Below are 27,052 nucleotides of genomic sequence, written 5' to 3' on the forward strand. Positions count from 1 at the left end.
GTACCCTTTGAAAAGGACGCTAGTCTATCGCAAAGTACTTTCCGCTAGATCTAAAAGATCCAGCTGCTGGATGGACAGGAGGTCAGAAAAAATATTGTTCACTCGGGATCGATCTCAGTCCCTTTCCTTGTGAAGCGAGCGAGTGCTCTACCAACTGAGCAATGGGGACCCCGATGAATGCTCAGGTTTGAGAGTTTCCAGCACGGTGAAGGTCATTTTAATCGATCGACACTGAAAGGGAAAATTTCTAAAAGGCGTTTTTATTTTTCAGAGAATGGCAGAGTATAATAATTTCAAAGACGGTTTAATTAAACCGTAGATACGTTCATAGATATTCATGATTGTGCGTCAGTTTCAGAAAAGTTGAGTAAAAAACGTTAACACCGTTCTCTCTATATATTTAAATCGTTTGAACCACAACGGATACATTTGCCTTTAACATAATATAATAACAGGTTGGTTTGTTTTTTTTTTTTTTACTATAAGCCAACCAGTTTCATGAATGCAAATTTTTTGTTGGTGAATAATATTTGTGTCATGTTTGTCAGAAAATGAGGTTAAAGAACTGTAGGACTTACCTTTGAATAGAATGTAGTCTATAAAATTACAACGAACATAACATATTCAAAAACGAAAAAGTAAAAAAAAAAAAAAAAGAATCTAAGTCAAGCCTCCTCAACGTTAAGCATTGCTCTTTGCAAAATTGCTCAGTCAAGTCACTTAAGTATTGACTTGTCCCTACGCATGACCCCGGGTTAACCTGTTATCGGCTGTACTCTGGAAAGACAAGTATCTAGAAAATTTGGTCAGGAAACTCGTCCTTCAAATATCGATGGATTTAAATGACCCTCGTCTTGGCAAAAAAAAAAAATAATAAAAAATTAAATTCTCAAACCTGGGACCTCGCAAAGTCTGGGCCACATTTTTAAATACGTGTCTTTCCAGAGTACGAGGTAACTAGTTAAATATCATTATAATGTATTGATTTGTTATAAAGAGGTCCGCAAAGCTCATTTATGGAGAAAAAAAATGTAAGTGCAATTTGGTCGTCTTAAGATAAAGGGTCGCGTATCGGATAAAAAACAAGTAAACTAATATTACAGGAGAGAGAGAGAGAGAGAGAGAGAGAGAGAGAGAGAGAGAGAGTGTGTGTGTGTGTGTGTGTGTGAGTGTGTGTGTATGTGTGTGTGTGTTGAGAGAGAGAGAGAGAGAAGGAGTGAGTGAGTGAATGAGTGAGTGTGTGTGTGTGAGAGAAAGAGAGAGAGTGAATGAGTGAGTGAGTGTGTGTGTGTGTATGAGAGAGAGTGAGTGTGTGTGTGTGTGTGAGAGAGAGAGAGCGAGAAAGAGAGAGAGAGAAAGAGAGAGAGAGAGAGTCCTATATCTTAGTTTTGTAACAAAACATTTATTTATTGACTTAGGGTACTGACCGTTTGCTTATCAGTCCTTTTCAATCCATTAAGTCGTTTATCTTATTTTGTCAACAAAACATTTATTTATTTACTTAGAGTAATGAAACCCATATAGAAAAATGCGCGTTCGGCTTAACCCTATTTCTTACACCCACTAAATATTCCTATTTCTGTCTTGTGGGGTGTATCACACCCCCTAACAATTACTGTTGAATCTATCGGTATATTCCGATTTTTGTCCATTGGGGTGTAACACACCCCCTACATATAGATAAGCATTAATAAAACCCCCTATTTCAAACATTGGGGTGTAACACACCCCACCACTTTTGTCACTGTTTTATTAGTATCTTCAACATTTGGTCCCCGAATATTAAGGTATTTAGTTACTTTTTTGTTGCCAATTTAAGTTCTCTGGCAACTTGTAAATTACAATTGGCCACCATTTCCTTTTCCTGTGAATGGAAAGTTACACCTGTTGAACCGTTTGAAGCAAAGAATATATGTGTTTTTAATCCAGCAACATACCCACCTGGTAAGTAGAGTTCTTCTCTATAATTTCATTTCAACTATGTATTCCTTTATGTTTGAACAGCATACCTCTAAATAGTTTTGCTTTAGACTCGTTTCACAATCTCTTATATCCTATTGATTAGCCTTTCTACTTCTACTTTCTAGTTACATGTTCTAAGGCAGCTAAACGTAATCACAGACTAGTAATGCAACTAAATGCAACACTTTAAATTGATATGTTTATAACTCCTAACCCTAAAAATGATAATTCATAGATGAACAGAGCAGGAAGAAATAATTCAATTTATACATTTCTTCACTTATTTGTTCTTACAGTTCTATTCTTTCTTTGATCATGGATGGGGAGAGATCAAATATTTTTGACACCTTCAGTACTGGAGACAGCTTGATTTACACGGATCTGCAGCCTGCTCAAGTTGATTCATCACCTACACACGGTAAGTTCTATTGCCATGTCCTTTTTAATTTCGTCATTGATTGTGTTCATGTGTGTATTATTGGATTAAATACGGTAACAACTTAATTTGTTATTGATCCGTAAAATTACTTGCTCTATATGGAAAACTTGAGACCACTTAAAATCAGGCACATGGCAGTAACACTATAGGAGCTATACATGTATTTATTGGTCAATGAAAGCAAAGAGGCGCCTAGAGCAGGGCTTGAACCGGTGTCATCCAGGCAAAAAGTGCAATGCCTCGACAGTCACATAACCTCACCTCCATTCGATCGTTGATGGTATTGTTTTAGTTTTAGCATTTACTTCATTTTTACAATATCACAGGTTTATAAATGTTATATATCCTATTTTTCGTTCATAAATCTTATCTCACTTTGTATTCCCTGAACCAGATCAAAATGGGGCCCAATATTCTCATTCAGATTCTGACTGCAATGTACCACCATCCCAGCTACCTAATGAAGAATACGTGTGCAATGATCCATTTTCTACTGAAATGCAGGCCCAGGATAATGCTGAGTTAGGTAGGTTTTACAATTATATTATAAAATTACCTAACACTATTATTCAGAATCAAAATGATTAGATTACAGACTTGATCAATTAGGTGAGGCTTACACCGTCAAGAGGCTATAAAGCAGAACATAACCATTGTTATTAGACTGTAGTCTATTCTGGATGAAAAGTATTTATGCTTTAGTATATCATTTTTCACCATTTTATTGTCCACTCATTGGTGGTCTGATCAGGTTGAGGTAGACCAGCGTTCAATCCAACAGAAAGTTTAAACTGATTTTGCTATTCTAAAGTTTAGAATTGCAATTACCTTGAGGAAAATAGCCCTTGAAGAAGAAGAGCATTAGTTAATTACTGGGGCTTGTCTCTATGTCATGTTCTTTCTTCTAATTCTAATCATTTAAATTCATTTATCTATTTTTGCTTTCAGACTATTCCTATGCAGAGCAGTTAGACTGGATCCCTGACAATGATTTAACAGATGATGAAATGAATCTGAGAACATCAGATGAGAGCAGTGATGACGAAGATTTCCCTGCTGTATTGGCTGATTCAGATCCTGACTCAGAGCTGGAAGAAGAAAACCTTGAGGATCAAAATGTTCATTATCAGCTTCCATTGCCAGCAACAAGCAACATCATAGTCAGCAAAAATGGTTCAGTGGTATGGAGCAAGGTCCCAACTCCTCAAGTGGGAAGAACACCGACTAGAAATGTGTACAGGCCTCCAACGTCACATGTCAGGAATCAGAAAACCGTGAACTCTGTCGTCTCTGCCTTCAGTTTGATATTCACAGAGGTCATCATTTACATGATAGTCAAGATGACAAATCTAGAGGGTATGAGGCGGAAAGGAACTCGATGGCAACCTGTGGACCTATTGGAAATGCGCGCCTTGATTGGTCTCTTTATTCATTTAGGGGCACGCAAGCTGAGTCTTTTGAGGGCATCTAAGATTTGGCATGGAGCATCGGCCGACAGTGTTGCAATGTGCACAATGAGCTTCAGGCGCTTCATTGAGTTATGTACAGTTTTGAGGTTTGATGACAAAGAGAAGAGATCAAGAAGACAAAGTAAGGATGTGTTTGCACCATTGAGGGATCTGTTCACAAAAGTCAATAACAATTTACAGAAATCTTACATACCATCTCAAAGCCTGACAGTCGATGAACAACTTGTGCCATGGAGGGGCCGATGTAAATTTTTACAATACCTCCCCAGCAAACCTGACAAATACGGACTCAAGCTGTTTCTTATTTGCGATAGCAAGACTGCATACCCATTGAGTGGAATACCGTATTTAGGCCGACATGGAGACAGAAAGACAAATTTAGGAAGGGAGATTGTAAAAGAACTGGCTACACCCTACTACAAGAGTGGTCGCAATGTGACTTGTGACAACTTTTTCACAGATCTCGAACTGGCACGGTACTTATCAAAAAGAGGCCTATCGCTTATAGGGACAGTACGGAAAAACAAGGCTTTTTTACCAAGGATTTTCCAAACAGGAAAGGATATTGGAAAATATGATAGTAGCTTCTTATTTACCGAAGAAGAAAGCTTAGTTGCCTACAAGTCTAATGACAAGAAGCACGTCGTGGTTCTCAGCACAATGCACCATGCAGCAGATGTGGACACCGACGATAGAAAGAAGAAACCGATAATAGTACAAGATTATAATAAGACAAAAGGGGGTGTCGATACATTCGACTACATGTGCCACAGTTACTCCTGTAAGCGAAAGACGAGGCGGTGGCCAATGGTCTTGTTCTACAATCTCCTCGACACAGCAGTGGTAGCGTCCCATGTGATCTACAAAGATGTATTCCCTGCTGATACCCAAACCCACACAGACAGAGGAAAGTTTAATGAGCTCTTGGCAAAGGACTTGCTCTTTGAGCACTTACAGAGGAGAATGTCACTGGCAAGGACGAATAGAAGAGTAAATCTTTCTTATGAAATCCTCAAGCTTGAAATGAAGTTGTGCTTGGAAGTCCATACAAGGCAATCAGGACAGAAGAGGAAAGCTAGCCAAGGGAGATGCACCATGTGTCCCAGGAAAAAGGACAGAAAAGTCAAGCAAGTCTGTTTGAAATGTGACGCCTTCATTTGCAACGATCACAGCTCACTCATTTGCTCTGTTTGTATGCCGGTTTGATTATGAGCCATTGATCATTTGCCCTGTGATTGGTTGGATTTTGTTTCCATTTATCTGTTCTCATATTTGATTTCATTTTAATTAAATTCTTTTTCTCTACTCAGGTATTTGCCTTGTTTCTTGATTACGTGTTGCATACCTAAAGTTGTGTAGTATGCCTTGTCCAACAGCATTAGCTCAGTTGATAACACACTGGACTTCAGTTGCATACGATGCCTGATTCAGTCCCCAAGGGTAGTCTTTTTTCAGCGAGTGAGAATCTTACGCTTATCAAATCATAATTGGAAAGTATCCTGCGTGAAACCATCATCCTATTCAAGGGGTATCAAGAAATTGTTCCTAATCCATACCATGCTACATGATCCAGAGTAAGCCCTATGCTATAAGTATAAGTGTAAGCGTCCATGATCTTGAAGATCTTGAGTTGCATAGCTCTACTTGCTGAAATATGTAAAAATCAGTGTTACTGTGAAAATAAAAAGTTGTTGATGGACTTACAACTAACAACTGACCAAATTGGACCTTGATTACACAAAGAAAGCGTCTCTTTCCTATTCTTCACGCCAGGATAGGCATATTGAAAATAAAATCACAGGATTGGAGACGAGTACATCAGCCATGTGCTTCAATTTGGGATTTGAACCGGGGCATAAAGTTGTAAAACATGGTCTGGTTGGTCACTGCTTTGGTTCACACAGTGATTATTTTGATCACAACATTGAAAACCTCATGGGGTGTGACACACCCCAAAGGGAAAAATAGGAGGTTTCCGAGTTTTCTCTACTCATACATAAGGGGGTGTGATACACCCCAAAAGACATAAATCTCAAAATCCAGTGATGACCTTCTGGGGTGAGCAAACTATGCACGTGAGATAAACAAAATTTGGACAGGTGATAGATGGGGTCAATTTAGGAAAAGTCATGAAATTTGAAGGCTTTAGGACAAAAACTGTTGATTTTAGAGCGAAAAAATATGGGGTTGGGGTGTGATACACCCCAATGGTAGAAATAGGGTTAAGACAATGTCAGTGTCAATAACTCAATTTGACCTATTACCTATATGCGACCGTTTGTCATATAAAGGTAGAATTTACTTCTTTTTTTTTTTTTTTTTTGCTTTAGGTTTACCTACACCGACATATAACTGTTTTGAGAGAAAATGTCACATATTATGCACAATCTATGAAGTAGGATTTTTCAAACAAGCCTTTGTAACCTTGACCTTGCAATCCAGTTCATAATTACCTACCACAAAAAAACAGCTAATTTTTTCACGGAGGTTTTTATTTTTTTCTTTTCGTTCTGATTGAGGGTGAGGGTGAGGGTGAGATGTTCGTAAACGCTACATTGATTACAGTGCTGGAGATTTACAGAACTATTTCCGTATACCGAAAAAACACGTTTTTAAAATTTGGTCGGAAAAACTTGTCCTACAAATATTTTCTATGGATTAAAATGACCCCCAGCTTGTCCAAAAAAAAAAACCTGTCAAATCTGAGACTTTCCGACTTTCTTGAAGTTCCAGCTTTGAGAGCTTTCGACAAGATGAGGGTTATTTTCATCGATAGATATTTGAAGGAGGAGTTTTTTCTGGCCAATTTTGTTTTATAAATTTTTCAGGGTTTTTTTTTTTTTTTTTTTTGGTTGGTTTTATTTTTCAAAGTACGGCATAATAGCAAGGGGGGGGGGGGTCTTTAGTAGTCTTCAGATCGATATGCCTCGCGACTGTGTATTCTGTGAAATGGTAATTTGGTGAAATAGTTTAGTTCTCACGGGTGTTTGGCTCCAATGAGGAGAAAAAATAATTGTGTGATCCTTACATCGTAAAGGGGGGCGAAGTAAACCAGTGGTTAAGGCATTGCACTGTGATCCGGAAGGACCCGGGTTCGAGCCCCCCTTCAGGCACTTTCGTTCTATTTTTCCTTGAGCAAGATTAGTAAGCCCCAATTTGCTCACTTGGACAACATGGGTGATTCCTGTTGACATCAGACATCTTGTTGAATGGGTTATCTATATTCCTTCATGGAATGCCCAGGCGACGATATCTTACGATGTCGTGGCAAAAAAGGCATATTTAAAAAAAAAAAAATTTTACATCGTAAAAATGTGACCGACAGCCTCAAATCGGTATAATGTCAGAATGAACCAGAAAACGATAAATGAATTTCAAGCTTAAATTATTTGAGATTTGGCATTTTACTTTTTAGCTTCTTAAAAAGTATATTCTCTCCTCTTATTCAACAAAACAACAACAAACAAACAAAAAACCCAAAAAATTCGTACTCAACTCAAATTTCAATGTTTACTATCGAAACATGACGTAATACCGTTTTGAGAGGATAGGCCATTGTGTTAGTTTCAAAAGCTCAAGACAACATTTGCACTTACTACCTACCACGTACCCTACAATATGATTTTTATGAGGTATTTTCACAACAATCTTATTTTGAGTAGTGATACACCAGTCGCTTGAATTTTTTGCCGGGTTGTCATAATATCGCTATATTTGTATCTTTGTATTTTGGCTACAAAACCCTACCAAGGTGATTGATTATCTCCATGTCATAATCAAAACGTGGTGATATTATTATTATTATTATTATTATTATTATTATTATTATTATTATTATTATTATTATTATTATTATATATTATTATTATTATTATTATTATTATTATTATTATTATTATTATTATTATTATTATTATTATTATCATTTTTATTATTATTATTATTATTATAATTATTATTATCATTTGTATTATTATTTGTATTATTATTATTATTATTATTATTATTATTATTATTATTATTATTATTATTATTATTATTATATTATTATTATTATATTATTATTATTATTATTATTATTATTATTATTATTATTATTATTATTATTATTATTATATTGTATTATTATTTTATTATTATTATTATTATCATTATTATTATTATTATTATTATTATTATTATATTATTATTATTATTATTATTATTATTATTATTATTATATTATTATTATTATTATTTTTATTATTTTTATTTATTTTATTATTATTATTCATACTGACTTTAAAACAAATAGCATTTTTGCCTATAATAATATTCTGGCAACTAAAGTAATCAATGTTTTTACGTGTTTTTAATTTCAGATTCAATGAAAACAATCTGGTATATTTCAACGACCATGTCACTTCCAATTGGTTTCCTAGACAGGACGAGTCTTACATTTGTCTTGGTGTTTGGAATACGCTTCAATAAATAGTCGTAACGTCACTTCCCTCGTAATGACGCATGGTAACTTAGTAACACTGGCTCTAAGCTATCGGAACAATGGCGGACGCTCTTATGAAATATTTCTCCGACGAGCATAAAAGCGTATCCAGAGGAAAAAATCAAAACATTATAAATCTGATCATGTTTTGACTTTTACACATTCTGATCAAAAGACATATGAAAAGTTCTAGCCAACATGAAGAATAAAAAGTACAGATTTTCTTTGTTTAGAACCACGATGGCCGCCGTTGCTGGGCGACGTGACATCAGACTATTGAATCCAATTCCCACCAAGTTCCCAATCTCAATTATTATCTACAGTTTGTTATCAGTTAAACATAATTTACTAGTACATGCTCTCGAATAGAATTGTTCAATTGTTTTCTAAGAGGACGGCAAACGTCTGTATATGGACCATGATGCCAGTCGCTTAATTAATTAATTTTTATTATTATTATTATTATTATTATTTTTATTTTTTTTATTTTTTTTTTTTCCTAAAGTAAGAGTTGTCAGATTGTCTTACTTTGGTTATTGAATTATTAGTTAGAAAACCCGACCGAAGTGGTTGATAAAATTCCATGTCAGACATCTATGCATCATATATTATGTTTATCAATCTTAATTTCACGATTTTCAACATGCATATAGATAATTGCTTATGCTTTGGAATTTTGAAAGATCATAGCTTTGTGGTTTAATTAGGAAGTAAAAATTTAAAAAATATCTTGTCCAGCTCATTAAAAAAAAAATATTTAGGGTGCTTTTGGTTTCATTCTATTTTGAGATTTAAAATGAACAGTATTACCAATCACTGCGGGATCTTGGGTTTGCTCAAAACAGGAACAAATTAGATTATTTTTGTGCGGCTATGTGATCTAGTGGTATGACACTCGCTTTCGGATCGGAAGGTCCTGGGTTCGGGCCTCGCTCGGCGCATAGTTGAGTCCTTGGAGAAGGCTCTTTACTAACATTCTCTCACCGTACTCAAGTGTAAAATGATGAACAATTTGACAATATTAGTAGCGATAATGATGATGATGATGATGATGATGATGATGATGATGATGACGAGGATAATAATAATAATGATAACGATAATAATAATAATAATAATAATAATAATAATAATAATAATAATAATAATAATAATAATGAATAATAATATAATAATAATAATAATAATAATAAAAATAATAATAATAATAATAATAATAATAATAATAATAATAATAATAATAATAATAATAATAATAAAATAATAATAATAATAATAATAATAATAATAATAATAATAATAATAATAATAATAATAATAATAATAATAATAATAATAATATAAACAGGTAAAGATGGTATAATATATAAAATAGGCTTACCAGACTGTTAACGTGTCAAATCAGACAACACTACATGTGATCGAATAACATCTACGGGTTTTGAAGCTGACAAATAAGTTATACGTGATCTTGACCTTTCTTATTCTATTACAACTCAGCTTTTTAAAAATTACAATAATAATATAATCGTCGAATGAAAAAAAAATAGATAGATAATGAAAGTCGCATCCAATCTCGCTTTATCACGCAATGAAAGCTAAATAGACAGTGGTGCTGGGGGTGGGTGGTAGGAGAGGCGATGTTATGAGGTGTTCTTATAGGGAATGAGATTAGCGGAAGAGTAGCGTCCCTTGATTGGACGTCACCCATAGTCTGTGACGTCACCGGCGGAAAAGTTATTAGAGAGAGAATGTCATGTTGGTTGTGCACATGCGTCTCTCGTCCTCGCTTCCGCGAGGGCGAGAGAGAGACGCATGCGCAAAACCAGATTGACGTTCTCTATGTATGGTGACGTCCAATCAAGGGACGCTACTCTTCCGCTAATCTCATTCCCTATAAATTAATTAAATACAGTCGTACAGGAATAGATTATATTTCTTTTAACATTTTTAGGGGAATATAATGAAAAATGCAAGCAGTGATAATGATGTCGCATCCTTTTACTGTTCAGATCAATGATAGTTTTTGCCAATTATTTTCTTTGTTTCCCCAAAATGAATTCAAAATTTATTTTGATGGAGATGAATGGAAAAGAGAATTGAAAAAGTAAGCGTCGATGATGATGATGATGATGATGATGATGATGATGACGCTGATGATGATGATGATGATGATGATGATGATGATGATGATGATGAAGAAGATGATGATGATGATAATGATGATGATGATGATGATGATGATGATGATGGTGATTATGATGATGATGATGATGATGATGATGATGATGATGATGATGATGATGATGATGGTGGTGGTGGTGGTGGTAATGGTGGTTGTATTCGTCGTGGTGGTGGTGGTGGTGGTGGTGGTGTAATAATCCATTTTGAATGACATTGTTTCACGGTATTGTGTACTCGATGGCAAAAATATCATAATGTATAACAATAAAATATCTAATAAAGGTTTGAACAGCATATTCAATTTAGCCGTCTGGGATTAAAACTTCTTTATTTTGATTTATATTAGTAATGGCCAATGCCCATGAAGGATTCTCATTCGATTTAGAAGTCATTTAATTGAAAATATAATGTTAGCTATTACCCCTCAGAGATGAACAAATGATGACGATGATGATGATGATGATAATGATGATGATGATGATGATGATGATGATGGTGGTGGTGGTGGTGGTGGTGGTGGTGATGATGATGATGATGATGTGATGATGATGATGATGATGATGATGATGATGATGATGATGATGATGGATGTGATGATGATGGTGATGTGATGATGTGATGGTGTGGATGTGTGGTGGTGATGGATGATGATGATGATGATGATGATGATGATGATGATGTATGATGAGATGATGAATGATGATGTATGATGGATGATGATGATGAGATGATGATGATGATGGATGATGATGATGAAATGATATGATGATGATGATGATGATGATGATTGATGATGATGATGATGATGAGATGATGATGATGATGATGATGATGATGATGATGATGATGATGATGATGATGATGATGATGATGATGAATGATGATGATGATGAATGATGATGATGATGATGATGATGATGATGATGATGATGATGGATGTGATGAATGATGATGATGATGAATGATGATGATGATGATGATGATGAAAATGATGATGATGATGATGATGATGATGATGATGATGATGATGATGATAGTGGTGGTGATGGTGGTGGTGTCAGAGGTGATGATAATAATGATAATGAGTATGAGGAGGAGGAGGAGGAGGAGGAGGAGGAGGAGGAGAATAAAGAGTAATAAGCAAAATAATATTACATTTTTTTCCATTCAGATACAGCGCTGTTAAAAGCCAGATATTCATTTTTACACCTGAGTAAACAGCCTTTCTTTTTGAAAGGATTCATCTGTGCGCCGCTGAGAGCGGCACTTTAAACCAGGATCTTCCGACCCGAATCCGAGTGTCATCATTCCATGAGACCACATTGCCGTATGTAGTAAAAAGTACAAGACTCCACCGATTATGTTAAATCCTCATAGACATAAAGCATGTCAAGCTATTAACCGAGAACTGTCGTCCTCGTTACTTTAAGATGCTTATCGACCGATTTTAAAAGAATTAGAGACTCCCTTTCCCGTTTAACTCACTCAATCCTAGAGATATTTCCTGCTGTTCAAAATTGGAAAAATTATATTAAAATGAGCATGTAAACAGATAGTTTATTCAACTACCACTAACATGTAAAGTCCAAAAACATTAGCTTTGGTACTCTCCTATAGTCTGTCTCAGAAAAAATGTAATAAATAGGTATGGGGTGAAAGCAACCCTGGTAAACTACGGATATAGTCGGTGTTAGGGTTGAATGAGTTAACCAGTCAACTGCCGTTCTCTGGAAAAAAAACACGTATTTCATCTTGGAAAAAAAACTCTCAAACCTGGGACTTAAAGGAAGACCTCGCGATGTCCCAGGTTTGAGAGTGTTTGCCAAGGCTAGGGCTATTTAAATCGATCGATATTTGAAGGACGAGTTTTCTGGCCAAATATTTAAAATACGTGTAGTAAACTGGTTAAATACAAATCGATTTCATTAACAAAAGAGCATGATGGGAAAAACGTACATTGATCGATGGATTATGGGAAGGCTAATGGAGTGCAAACCACCCCCCCCCCCAAAAAAAAAAAAAACAAAAAAAAAACAAAAAAAACAACAAAACAACAAAACAAATAATAATAAAATAAAAGAAGGAAAATAACAGTATGAAAGGGGGTGTGTGGTAAATTAAACGATGTCAAAGGTCATTATGTCGCTTTACAGTGTACGGACGTATTCTGGGAAAAACCAACGACACATTTATAACAATTTGGCCAGAAAACTCTTCCTTCAAATATCGATCGATTAAAATAAACCTCGTTTTCTCAAACCGGGACTCCTGTAGCCCCACGTTTCAGAGTTTCCGACAAGATAACGTTCATTCCAATTAATCCATAATATTTGAAAGACGAGATTTCTTGCAAAAAAAAATTTTAATGTGTTGGGGTTTGGCTTTTTTTTTTTTTTTTTTTTTACAGAATACGACAGTACAGTAAATGTGACCAGTCGTCTCAAAACGGTAATATACCAGAGTGAACCCGATGCTTGGAATTTAATTTTAAGCTAAACATAGAAATTCGAATTAAAAGCAATGCCATCATTAAGAAGGGTGAGTCTGTTTATTTTTTTTTTTTTTGTTTTTTGTTTTTTTTAACCAGTTAATTGCCCTACCGTGGAAAAACAAGTATTCAAAAATTTGGCCAGAAAACTCGTTCTTCAAATATCGATTGAATTTAAATAAATGACCCTCGCCTTGGCAAAAGCTCTCAAACCTGGGACGTTCAGAAAGACCTCTTGTGAAGTCCCGGGTTTGAGAGTTTTTGCCAAAATGAGGATCATTTAAATCGATCGATATTTAAAGGACGAGTTTTCTGGCCAAATTTTGACCTACGTGTTTATTTTTCCAGACTTCTGGTTAAACTTGACACAATATTTATTTCCTAGTTCTGATTATTTTCACAGTAAACTCGAGGTTTTCCCCATCAAGTTCATTTCAATATTATGCCTTATTGATGCGATGGGTTGCAAATATAAATCCAACAAGAACCCATTGAACAGGACTGGTCCTGGTCCCCCCAATTTCAGCTTGAAAAGAGTGGGAGTAATGTGGTTACTGATGAAAGGATGACGACAAGAGGAATAGAAGTAGAAAGGAAGAGGACGCCACTGCAACTGGAAGTTAACTCTCTCCTTACCAGCTATTTTCAGAATTATACCCGAAATTCCATAACCACCCAACACAAAGATAGATTTTTCAAACAGATAATAACGAGTATATTCTATATTTTGTTCAGAAAAATGGGCTCTGCAACACAGTGTCCAGTTTTTGTAGCTATATAACTATAACAAAACGAAATCAGAATAAGAAAACTGCTGGTTGTATCGTAACGATTGTGACGATGTTTCCTATAGGTGGTAAGGAGAGGGTTAAGACTAGGTTCTGACCGATATCGAAAGTCGATTTGGGGGGAAAGCGTAGGAAGTTAAATGCTGAGGAGTTTTATTTTTCATCATATAATTCACAATATTATAAATCTGTTTTTTAAATGACCCGTGTGAACAGCGGTTTCTAGATGATTGAAAATTGATTAAATTACATTTAAAATCTGGTTTCTGTAAGGTTCACTTCGATATACTGCACGAAATGATGAATGTTAATTAATTAACGAGCAAACAACGCAATGCCGAGGAGCATTTGAAAATGATGAGTTGATAAATAAATAGATTTACCAATTAAGTAATCAATAAATTCATCATCAAACGAATGAATAAGACATTAGTGAAGAGTTGGGTGCCGGAGGGAAGTTTCGCTCTATAAATTTGAGTATATTGAATCTGTGGAGGGATGATCTTCTTCTTCTTCTTCTTCTTCTTCTTCTTCTTCTTCTTCTTCTTCTTCTTCTCCTTCTCCTTCTTCTTCTTCTTCTTCTTCTTCTTCTTCTTCTTCTTCTTCTTCTTCTTCTTCTTCTTCTTCTTCTTCTTCTTCTTCTTCTTCTGTTTCTTCTTCTTCTTCTTCTTCTTCTTTAACTTTAATCATAATGATGATAAAACCCAATTCACTTAATGGCTAGTGATTTAAAAAGGTAAAAAATTTAGAGGACATTAAAAAATATTCACCCGTTGCCATGGAAATTAAAATTGTCTGGCGGACATCTTTAAAAAAAAGACAAGTTCCAAGACTGCTATAACTAATAGCATTGCAAATAAGTATTTTAATAGATCATTATGATATCTAAAATACTTATAATAAGGTAAATTACTCATAGACGTGAATAGAGTAGAAGAAAATTCTACTTAACTGTAAAATAAAGTCACGTGATCAGAAAAAGTATCTTGCCGAATATTATGAGAAGGGTTGTGAATTCAACCGGGGGTCAAACTCATAATAGCGTGTAATATGTCATAAGTTGACCTATGAATTAACATATATTTGTGAAACTCAAGGTCGAGGTGAAACTGACTTTATAATTGGAAAAGTTATCTGGGATGCTTCTCGGGGTATAAGTATAGATAGTTCGAAGATGACGTCACTCAGGTCTTTGTTATTGTTTTTTGCCATCCGCGTTTATGAGTAATGCTCACTGAACTGTATTAACCTGACTATAAACGTTCATGGATACACACATTTGTTTGTGTTGGTCTGTTATACTTCCGGATGGCAATGTTTTGAGCTTCTTGGCCAAGCGCATACTATCTATTAGTTATAGGAGTAGGCCTATAATAGTGTCATTATAGCCCGTGGCAAAATGATGATGGCCTATTCGACCATTAGTACGATTGGTAGGCAGTGTGGCTCAGTGGTACGGTCTTTGCTTCTTACCCGAAAGGTACCGAGTTCAATCACCCGCCGCTGCGTTGTGTGGCCTTGAGCAAGTCACCTCACCCTAGCTCACTTTGCGGCGCTGCTCTGCGGCTGACGCCTGGGTTATTCCAGTCTTCCCTTGGAATAGACCCTAAAGACAAATTTCCCCTTGGGGATGACTAAAGGGAATTTTTTTAATTTTATATAGAATGTTGGGGAAAGGAGACTGGAATAGTATAATGCTAGCATGAAGGTAAAATTGATAACGTGTTTGAACTAATAAGAGTCAGGATAGCTCAGTTGATAGAGTGTTTGTGTCAGAAACCGGTTTAATTAGTTAATGATTACTTGACTTCTCCGTTGTGCGACCTTCAGATCTGTAGGTGTATGGTTCAAGTCCTGCTCTGGGCGGCGCAAAATTGAATCTTTTGAAACTAATCTTTACTCATTTTCTCTCGCCCCGCTTAATCTGTGCACTCAATATTTATTGAGTAAATTGGCCTATTAGGTCTGACGAACGTATTTGAATAGTGTGACGTCCTATTAAAAGTGTTGCACGCATTTACTTCGTAGCTCTACCAACAACAAAAAAAAAACCCGAACCTCCCCCCCCCCAAAAAAAAAAAAAAAAACAAAAAAAAAAAACCTAAATTTATCCAGGATAAAGTTTGTGGCTTAGAAGGGACTATTTTCTTTTTTTTCTTTTCAACTCATAGCATTCCAAAAACTATGAGCTTTTCAGTCGTAGTGAAATAACCAGTGAACGCTAGAATGTAAAAATCAAAATGTAAGTAAATAGAGACGAGTGAGTATTGGATGGAATAATAACATATTATGCCTGAGTCGTGTAAGAATAATACGCTGACTTGTTGTTTAATTTGTCGAACTTTGCCAATTGTTAGTTTAGTTGACTCGGGTCTTTATTGAATTTGGTATCCTATAATAAACTATAGTCCAGTGGATTTTTACAAAGATGAGAACTCAACATTGAGAAAGAAAGAAAAAGCGGGGAAAAGCCAATTCCGATAATAACAATTAAGACTCACCTATGGTGTAGAGGTCCATGTTGACACATCCATGGCAAAACGTCTCCATGACCGTGAAAATATTATAAGGAGTCCATGTAATAATAAACGCCAGAAGAATGGCTGTTAGAGTCTTCGCCGCTTTCTGGTCTTGCTTACGCTCCTGGCGTTTTGTATGAGATTTAGGCCTCGCCTGTTGCTGTTTGGCCTTTCTCACTTTCGTAGCTGCCTTAGCAGCGATTTTGGCCTGCATGGCTATTTTATTGGAATCATTGCTCTGCGCCCTCCTGGCTAAAGCAGGTGTTCCAGTTGGTGGACGAACAGGGGGAGGTAATGATGGTCGGTCGTGGATTTCTCTCGCCGTTTTAAAATCGTCATCTTCAGTATCACTCTCGGTTTTTTGAACCAATGACGGATTTAGCTCGCTGAATCGGTCCAAATCCTCCTCAGCCACCATTCGAATCGTTGGTTGGGGGTTTGAATCTGTGGAATCTTCCCTTGGAAAACGAATCAACACTCTGTATAAATCGTGTTCTTCCTTCTCGTCATCATCGTCATCCTCTTCATCCTCGCTTTCTTTACGACTTTGACAGATCTCATCGTCGGTAGTGGGTACGTAAATGGACGATTCTGACAACGGATCCTCCATAATTGTATCTTGACTAGGTTGGGAGAATGTTGTGCTAACCGTGTGTTGAAGGGACATTGAAAGCTTCGTTGTGTTGTTCGTGTTCATTTCAGATTTTTGAACTCGCAATGAATTTCCATTGTGCGTTGGAGATTCTAAAACAGGCCCATTGTTAGGACCGACTGGTGATGTTGGACTAGGAGTGTCAATAGGTAAAAGAGGAATGAGAGATGTACTGCAGTTCATTCGAACAGTTCGTTGTGGTTTTGAAGAAGGCGTGCTTGTAAGACTCCTGGTTGAAGTGTCCGAGTCTTGTCTTACCGAGCTTGAGAGGCCATTCGCTCTTAATGCTAGTAACGAAGGTGGCGGTTTTGATGAATTTTGACAAAGTGCTGTTGGTGACGCAGGTGGTTCGCTGGAACTAGAATCGTCCAGATCGTCAGAATCGCGATCAATTCTAAGACAACTTAAAAGTTTTGTTTTTAGAGTCACAGACTCTACAATATCGACGCCATTTTGACGAACCAGGACGTTTGTTCTTTCCCTAAAGCTCGAATGGCACTCGTCATCGCTAGACGCCAGCGATTTCTTGCTTTGATGATCGTATAGATGTCGCCGATGTTTTATCTTCTTTGATTTTCGTAAACCTTGTAAATGAGGTAAGTCTTTCTGCCTTTTCTGTGTCTCCTGATAAATTTTATAATACAAAATAGACATTATGATAACCGGTATGTAAAATGCAAACATGGCTGTTATGATTGTAATATATTGGTTTTCTTTAAGAAATTGTATGTAGCAGTCCGTTGCAGGAACTGTTCTTTTGCCCTCTATATATGGCCAAGCAAATATCCACGGAGTCCACAGAATTGTGGATATAATCCAGGCGCAGCATATCATTGTGGCTGCTCTTTTAGGTGTACGCTTAGCCCGGTACGTTAAAGGTCTTGTTACGCTCAAATAACGATCAAAACTAATTATAATTAAATTTGCTACAGATGCGTTGCTCATGGTATAATCCAAAGACAGCCATATATCGCACATTAATTCATTTAAAGGCCAGTAACCCATCAATCTAAAAACAGTAAAAATGGGCATTGAGATAATCCCTATCGTTACATCAGCAACAGCTAGACTTAGTAGAAAATAATTACTAACAGTTTGTAACTGTTTGTCTAATTTAAAAGCAATGATGACTAGAAGATTTCCGCCTGCGGTGATGATAGACAAAAGAACGACAATGCAAACGATGACAATTTTTAGGGTCGACCATTCCGTTCCCACCAAATGGCCAGCCGTCCCATTATAAGTTTGTGACACATTATATGCAGCCGAGAAAGACAAAAAAGAATCTGTGGCGGTGGTCATTCCGATGCTATCGTATAACATAGCTGACGCGTTTTCTTGAAGTCTGTCCGATGTGTGCAGTTTGCTGCCAGTCGGGTGGGTAGATTGCCCTTCATTTGCTCGAAGGTAGTTGGAGAACGAGCCATATCGATCTTTGTCAGAGGATATTTGAAACTCGTCGTAAGCAGTGGATAGATTTTGCAGCAAATTTCCAAGTGAATACGCTAAAGTTTGGCTTCTTTCCGCGTTGTTGTTATGATCTGAATTGTGGCTCTTTTCCATACCTTTATTCAGAAATGGGCGGGATGCTATGATTTTCCTTACAGTTATAGAGATTCCGTGCTCATTGGAGAATAGAATATAGGACCGTGTTGAGTCATCATTGTATTCTCCATCATCATTTTAATGGTCAGTTTTTTCGATATCATTTTTATACACTCGTAGGAAATCCAATCATATTTGAATTACGTTTGGCCGGGTAGATAGGCATCCTCAATTATCTTATGTCGATTTAACTGTAATCATTGTGATAATCCTGAAATAGAAAAGAAAGATTAGATTTTATAAGCAGTTTATTAATGCATGTTTTAATGTGTATAAAAAAAGCTTGTGGTGATTTTATTTAATGTTGGATAGCTCATCAGCTTGCATGTCATTTCGTCATGGTTGTAGTGAATGTAATGAAGCAGTTGCTACTGCTGTCATTGTTGCTGCTGCTGTTGTGGTGGTGGTGGTGATAGTGGTGGTGGTTGTGGTGGTGGTGGTGGTGATGGTAATGAAGATGGTGGTGATGGTGGACTTGGTTTCTTTTGGTGAAGTACAATTTCGAACTAAAACCATAATCAAGTAAATAATATAATCTATGATGACGTCACTCAGCTCTTTCTTGTTGTTTTTAGAGTGACAGTGGCGTAATGATTTCTAACTATACTGTCCCAATAAGACTATTAACGTTGAAGTTTACACACCGTTTCGCGTGTTGGTACGATTCATCTGGTGGATAGAACGGGTAAATATCACGCTTTGTCGCATACCATCAATAATTTCTCTATATATATAGACGCTCCACGGAGCATTTAAATTTTTAAAAAGCTCATTAGCTCTTAAAAGATACGATACGAATACCAGAACATGAGCTCAAAATTCTCACAAGCTAAAGGGAACGAAAGTTTGAGCACTCCCCCCCCCCCCCCCCCCCCCCCCCCCCCCCCACTCCCCAAATGGCTCCAATCTCATTGGAAGTGTAAAACCACTCTTTCGTGGGACTGGATACATACTTTGTGTAATTAAATTTTAAATTAATTTTTTTTAATTGAGCTTTTATATAGCGCACTATACACTAAACGTGCTCAAAGCGCTTTACAAGGTTTTCCCTGGTCAACAGCAACATTTAACATGGAGGACGGGACATAACGCCTGTTAGGCGATATTACAATTTTTCGGACAAAGACAATGCTGTTAACGGCCAGGTACTCATTTTACACATGAGTACGGTGAGAGAATGTGAGTAAAGAGCCTTTTCCAAGGACTCAACTATGCCCCGAGCGCGAACCCAGGACCTTCCGATTCTAAAGCGAGTGTCATACCACTAGACCACATAGCCGCACAAATTTTCTGGTTGCAAAGTGGTTGCATCATATTTTCTAGTCTAAATATATGCTAGTAGTCAATAAAGATAATCAATCTTTGCTTTTATAAGTACCGTAATCTCAAGAATAAGCCTATACAACCTGATAATTATATAGTTAAGCGACTTTATGATTCATTATGTAACCTATTCATTTTGAGTCCTTCGAAGGACTGGTTGTATACACACTTCCAAGGATTTTAGAACCGGAAGAGTAGAATGTGTTAAGTCACGACTTTTCAGTCTTATTTTACTGTACGTTTCAAGTTAAGAACTCTGGGTATAAACATAAAAGTTCTACAAGCTGAGTGATGCTTTTTGTAAAAAAAAAATGCTCAATGGGTAGACATGGCAGGAGTGATTTAAAATCGCGTTATGAAAAGCGTGGGAGGAAAGGAAGCTTCTATCTTTTCAGTAAGGGAAGTAATTTGTCTGGCAAGCGGAACACTCCACCTCAGGCATCATTGTAAACATTCAGTGTGTCAGGCTGGACAAAAGATCTGCCAATAACCCATCTGTATCACGGCCTCTGTTTGTCCAGAACACACGACGATCGGTAATAAAAACAAAAAACCCAACCCTAGCCTGTCTGACATTGCTTCGTTTTTGAGTCATCTTGTTTTATTGTCTATAGTTTGTACATTATGGTATCATTCTGTACAGGGCAAGCGATCAAACCGGAGACGGATAGACCGAAATGTTTGATAAATCGAACTTTATTTGGCTTGTCGATTTTCTTTCTTTTCTATGTTAATATTAATTAATTATCGGTTATAGGAAAACATTAATCCGTATGCAAACGCTACATCGAGAACAAAGATCTTTCATTCAGAGTTTACAACATCTGATTGAAGATTTTGCTTATTTTTATTTTTCTAAAGTGAGTCGAACGACCTTGACATTATACACTCAGCTCACTAATGGAATATGCCATATGGAAGTTAGTTCCCTTGATAATAAATTTTAAAATGCCAGCTATTTTTTATTTGACTTTTTTCAGTCACGAAAAAATATTGTTTGAAATGTAAATATATGATGAAAACCATGACATTAGATAATTATTGTCATCATTCTAGCATACCTCCATTAACTACTATAGTTAATCTTTTGCAATGAAAACTATAAAAGTATAAATAAAACAATATGACATGTCTTACTTTGGCATGGTCCTTCATTTAAAATATAAGATATACATGGACAATTATGACGCAATAACAACTTATACATCAAAAGAATACGTCATTAGAAAAGGTATAAAGAGGCACCACAAACACATTGGCTTACATAAGGATTTGTGATCTTAACCGTGCTCACTAAAAGCCGCTCGACAAAGATAAGATGTCTTTACAATATGTAAATCTGTGACTCTCACTGAACATAGCTCGTTGTAATTTCTTAAACTTAATGATAAAAGACAATCAAATTTGCAATGATACACGGCTGTAGTATTTATCGAAGGGAACAATCTTTTCATATATTATCTGCTCTTAATTTAGTACAATAATAAAAAACAGCGATGGAGGCTATTTGGTCACATCTTACGTAGAAAAGATAACAGCCCACCCCAAAGTGCAATAACAGAATATTTCCTTCATGGCAACAAATATGTAGGGAGACCACCAACATCAATAGTAACTACCCTGAACCAGAATCTCTCTACATATCAGAAATTTCTGGATTCAGATGAGGCCGAATTAATCCCTGAAGAACAAAGAAACATTGCAGTGCCCTAAGTACTAAAGTCATAACAAGACAGCCTCAAAATTCTGGCCCAGGACTGTGACCAATGGAAACAATTAACAACATGGATTGAGAGAGCAGCTATACTCATCGACTATGACTGAATCCCACAATTCTCAGCAAGCATCATAAGGACTGCGAGGCTTACAACAACAACAACAACAACAACTACTACTACTACTACTACTACTACTACTACTACTACTACTACTACTACTACTACTACTACTACTACTACTACTACTACTACTACAACTACTACTACTACTACTACTACTACTACTACTACTACTACAACTACTACTACTACTACTACTACTACTACTACTACTACTACTACTACTACTACCACTACTACTACTACTACTATTACTACTACTACTACTGCTACTACTACTACTACTACTACTACTACTACTACTACTACTACTACTACTACTACTACTACTAACTACTTCTACTACTACTACTGCTACTACTACTACTACTACTACTACTACTACTACTACTACTACTACTACTACTACTACTACTACTACTACTTAATTTAGTCTCTATTCTTAAACCTAGAGCTCTGAGGCTCGTTCGATAATCGAGACAAGTTGATCTTTTGGGATGATTTTTTTTCTTGTATTCTTCTTTCTATTTTTCCTACACTGTTTCAATCACATCTTTTCAGTGTTTTATTTTAATTAAATAGAATATTATATCTAAACTGAAAGCTATGTCGGTGATTGCAAATCGGCATAACCGTGTTTTACTGTCTTTAGACCAAAGACGTGGAACTAGTCATAACTCCATTAGACTGTCTTCTAGTACTGATTTGTAAACCAGTCGATCGAACATTTGGTATAGACTAAGCCCTCATAAATAGAGTGCTTAGAATTCACAAACAACGTTCTTCTTCACCAGTTAACCATCGTATTCTGGAAATACCCGGGATTGGTCTTGTGGTAAGACACTCGCTTTTGGGCCGGAAGGTCCTGGGTTCGAGCCTCGCTCGGCGCATAGTTGAGTCCTTGGAAAAAGGCTCTTTTACTCACATGCTCTCATCGTATTCACCGTGTAAAATGAGTACTTGACCATCTGTCGAGCTGTAAGTAAACGATGGCCACGCTGGAACAGAGAATTATATATTGTTCATTTTAGAGCAATACTCTTCAACAGTCGTAACGTCACTTCCTTCCTAATGACGCATGGTAACCTAGTAATACTGGGTCTAAACTATCGGAACAATGGCGGACGCCGTATGAAATATTTCCCCGGCGAGCATAAAGCGTATTCAGAGGGGAAAAAAAACATAATTTTGATCATATTTTAACTCTTACACATTCTGATCACAAGGCATATGAAAAGTTCTAGCCAGCATGAAGAATAAAAAGTAATGATTTTCTTGTTTAGAACCAAGATGGCCGCCGTTTGCCGGGCGGCGTGACATCAGACTATTGAATCGTATTGGTAATACACCATCCAGTGACAGCTCTACATGGTAGTTTTAATGCTGATCATAACTGTATCAATGGGGGGTCCCCATTTCTCGGGTGGCAGAGCACTTGCTTCACAAGTAAAGGGACCAAGATCGATCCCGGTTGCAGTCGAGATGATTTTTTTCTGAATAACCCCCCCCCCCCCCCCCATGTCCACCAAACAGCGATTGGGTAGATGGTACTATTAGATTTTGCGGAAAGTACGTTGCAATAGACAAGCGTCCTATCCAAAGGGTAGCGAGCATTGCTACAGTCCGTTTCACGCTATAGAAACCGGGATTAACTCCGGTTCCATAGGCCTTGTGGTTCTGTAGGACTACCTACATAAATGTATCCATAGAAGGAATGAAGTTGACGTCACACAGCTCTTAGTTATTGATTTTAGCCAGCCATTTTTATGAGTAGTTTTCACTAAATTGTATCAATCAGACTATAAATGGTCAAGGTTACACACAGGTTTGTGTTTTGATATGTTATATTTGGCTGGCGGATTGTTGTGAGTATATTACCTAAGCGCGCAGCATCAATGTCTGGCCAATGACTCCTTTCTCACCAACCATCTCAACATGTAATTCTATCGGGGGGAATTAATTCTAAAACTTTCAATTTAAAATCTGATAAATACAATATCAAAGTTTACTTATTTGCAGGTCTGATAACCCAAATTGTTATGGCATCATTGTTGTAATAGAAATGCTCTCAAACCAACGCCAAATATTGTTCATTCATTACACACAACAATGTTAAAAGGAGCCGCCCATTATTGGATTCAGTAGTCTGATGTCACGCCGCCCGGCAACGCCGGCCATCTTGGTTCTAAACAAAGAAAACCATTACTTTTTATTCTTCATGCTGGCTAGATCTTTTCATATGCCTTGTGATCAGAATGTGTAAAAGTCAAAACATGATCAAATTTATGTGTTTTTTTTCCTCTTGATACGCTTTTTTTGCTCGCCGGAGAAATATTTCATACGGGCGTCCGCCATTGTTCCGATAGTTTAGAGCCAATGTTACTCAGTTACCATGCGTCATTAGCAAGGAAGTGACGTTACGACTGTTGAAGAGTATTCCGTTGGATACAGACTCATAAAATGTGTTCACGTCTTGCAATATTGATTTCATGAGGCGCTATTTCCATAACATAGTGAATATAATCGTATTGAACATGCCAATGATTCATATTTTCAGACATTCAACTTAATTCCGTACGTTTACAATTTAATTTAAAACATCTGAATTATACAATTTTATTTTTATTAAATTCTATTTATAGAAGAGAGTGAATGCACTTTTATTTATGTGCCAATAACCTAAATGTTGTTCTATTTATAAAAGAGAGTGAATGTGGTTGTTTTCATCGAAATATTTTTGCAATATTTATAGAGGAGAGTGAATGCAGTTTTATTCACATACTATCAAATTGTATGCTATTAATACAAGAGAGATAGATAGATGGATAGACAGATAGATAGATAGATAGATAGATAGATAGATAGATAGATAGATAGATAGATAGTTAGATAGAGACACACACACAGAGAGAGAGAGAGAGAGAGAGAGAGAGAGAGAGAGAGAGAGAGAGTATATATTATATATATATATAAGGAATTGGTGCGATTGATCAAATGAATGATAATAATAAAAACATTGGAGATGGATCAGCAGATGCTATGTTTATTCTGCTGATTAAGGGTTTGTGTTCGAACACTCGTTCTAATCTATTCCAATTGATTTCAACACTATGTGGCCGATCGTCTCAAAACGGTGTTATGTCCGGATGACCCTGATACTTAAAGTTTCAAGATTAACTAATCAATTTTGTGTAAACATAAATTAATGCCTTCATTCGTTGAGGAGATAAGTAAATTTTTAAAAATAAAATAAAATTCCCTTTATTCATCCCAAAGGGGAAATTTGTCTCCAGGCTCTATTACAAGGGAAGACTGGAATAACCAGGCGTCAGCCGCAGTGCAGCGCCGCAAGTTGAGCTAAGGCGAGGTGACTTGCTCAAGGCTACACAGCGCAGCGGCGGGTGATCTAGCTCGATACCTTTCGGGTACGAAGCTAAGACCGTACCGCTGAGCCACGCTGCCCCCCCCCCCCCCCCCACACACAATAAAATTGTGTTTCTAAACATTTTAAAAACTTGAATTTTCTCATTGTGATCTCTTTGGTTTACTTACATACTTATCCGAACCAGCGACCAGCTGAGCTCTAGCCATCGATCATTTCTTATCTTACTTAGGCTAGATCTCGAGGTCGCCGAGTGGTTTAAGGTATTTTACTCGGGTTCGAGCCCCACATCAGGCATTTCGTTTTTATTCATTGGGAAAAGATTATTAACCCACGATTTCCAGACTTCGGACAACATGGGTGATTCGTGTTCACATCAGACGTTTGTTCGATGGAGTATCTATTTTCGTTCAAGGAATGCCCATGGGAAGTCCAAGATGCGCGGAGGGGCGTACTCTACTGTATCAAATAGAAGGGGAGGTTGGTTGTAATAGATGGGGGTGTGTGTGTGTGGGGGGGGGGGGGGTACGGTTTGGCCAAAGTTCAATACAAGGGGGAAGGGGCGCAATTTGATCAATGCATAGAAAAGGGGGGAGGGGGGGGGGGGGTGTGAGCATTTAGAGCATTTTCTAATTTAGGCAACACGAGATACAGTGTATAAAAACGTTTTCTTTCATTCAAATATACTATTAAGTAACACTTCTACGATTTTGGAGAGATTTTTTTCTTGTTGTTATTTTCCTTTTTTTTAATAGAAAAAACGGGGGGGGGGGGGGGGGGGAGTGTTCAAATAAGCTTTGGGGGGGGGGTGGGGGTTGCGCACAAAGTTGTAAAAAAAAGATAGGACGGGGGGGGGGGGGGGGGGGGGGGGTTATTTGTTACAGCAGGAGTAATAAATGGAAATGGCGATTTCATTCTTTCATAAATGCCAGATTGACGCGACGGTAGGTCAAACATATGTTCGATGGAATCACTAGTGACCAAAGAAATGAACCACAATGATCAAAGAAATGAACCACTACCACTATACTTCATTCAGCGGTATTCCGGCAGCCCAAACAAATACACATGGCAGGAAATCTCAGCAAATTTGAGTGGAAGAGAGATGGATGGCCGGAATAAGACTAGTCCGAAATAATCATTTCTTGTTGATGTGACAGTTATATACTTAGCAAACAAAATGGACCGGATAGAACACCCACGTCCTTTCAAATCAATACGCTCTATCTACCAAAGGAAAGATATACAAATTGAGCTTTATATAGAGCAATATCCACTAAATGTACTCAAAGCGCTCTACAAGGGGCCCTGGTCAACAGCAACATTTTAACATTTAGGACGGGACATGACGCCTGTTAGGCGATATTACAATTTTTCGGACAAAGACAACGCTGTTAACGGCCAGATACTCATTTTACACCTGAATACGGTGAGAGAATGTGAGTAAAGAGCCTTTTCCAAGAACTCAACAATGCGCCGAGCGCGAGGCTTGAACCCAGGACCTTCCGATCCGAAAGCTAGTGTCATACCATTAGATATTTTGCTTAAATAGTAGTCTATGTGCGGCTATGAGTAGCCGCACATAGACGAATATTTAAGCAAAAATTACATCATGCGCACACTTTGGTGTTTTATTACATTATCGTTTTGACTGGGACTATAGACGTCTATAGTTCAATAAGAATTGTGAATGAATGATCATTACTTCTATCTACTTTTAAAAATGATCCTAATCCTCTTCTGACTCAAATAATAATAATAATAATAATAATAATAATAATAATAATAATAATAATAATAATAATGATGATAATATAATAATAATAATAATAATAATAATAATAATAATAATAATAATAATAATAATGATAATAATAACAATAACAATAATAATGATAATAATAAAAATAATAATAATAA

The 27,052-nt window shown here is 36.7% G+C and overlaps 2 protein-coding genes across 2 annotated transcripts in view; both read right to left on the reverse strand.

The window, feature by feature from the left end:
- The window catches only part of LOC144970012 (cap-specific mRNA (nucleoside-2'-O-)-methyltransferase 1-like), a 425,811-nt gene that overhangs the window by 186,001 nt on the left and 212,758 nt on the right, over positions 1-27,052 (reverse strand). The window lies entirely within an intron of this gene.
- Positions 1-27,052, reverse strand: part of LOC144970019 (muscarinic acetylcholine receptor M5-like) — a 286,770-nt gene that overhangs the window by 24,525 nt on the left and 235,193 nt on the right. The window contains exon 4 of the mRNA XM_078909194.1: positions 16,315-18,800. Within this exon, the coding sequence (XP_078765320.1) occupies positions 16,315-18,547 (2,233 nt within the window). The 5' untranslated portion in view covers positions 18,548-18,800. The remainder of the gene's footprint in view (positions 1-16,314; positions 18,801-27,052) is intronic.

Source organism: Berghia stephanieae, chromosome 1, assembly GCF_034508935.2.
Source record: "Berghia stephanieae isolate SIO BIC M18660-M18661 chromosome 1, UCSD_Bste_1.3, whole genome shotgun sequence".
NCBI lineage: Eukaryota > Metazoa > Mollusca > Gastropoda > Nudibranchia > Aeolidiidae > Berghia > Berghia stephanieae.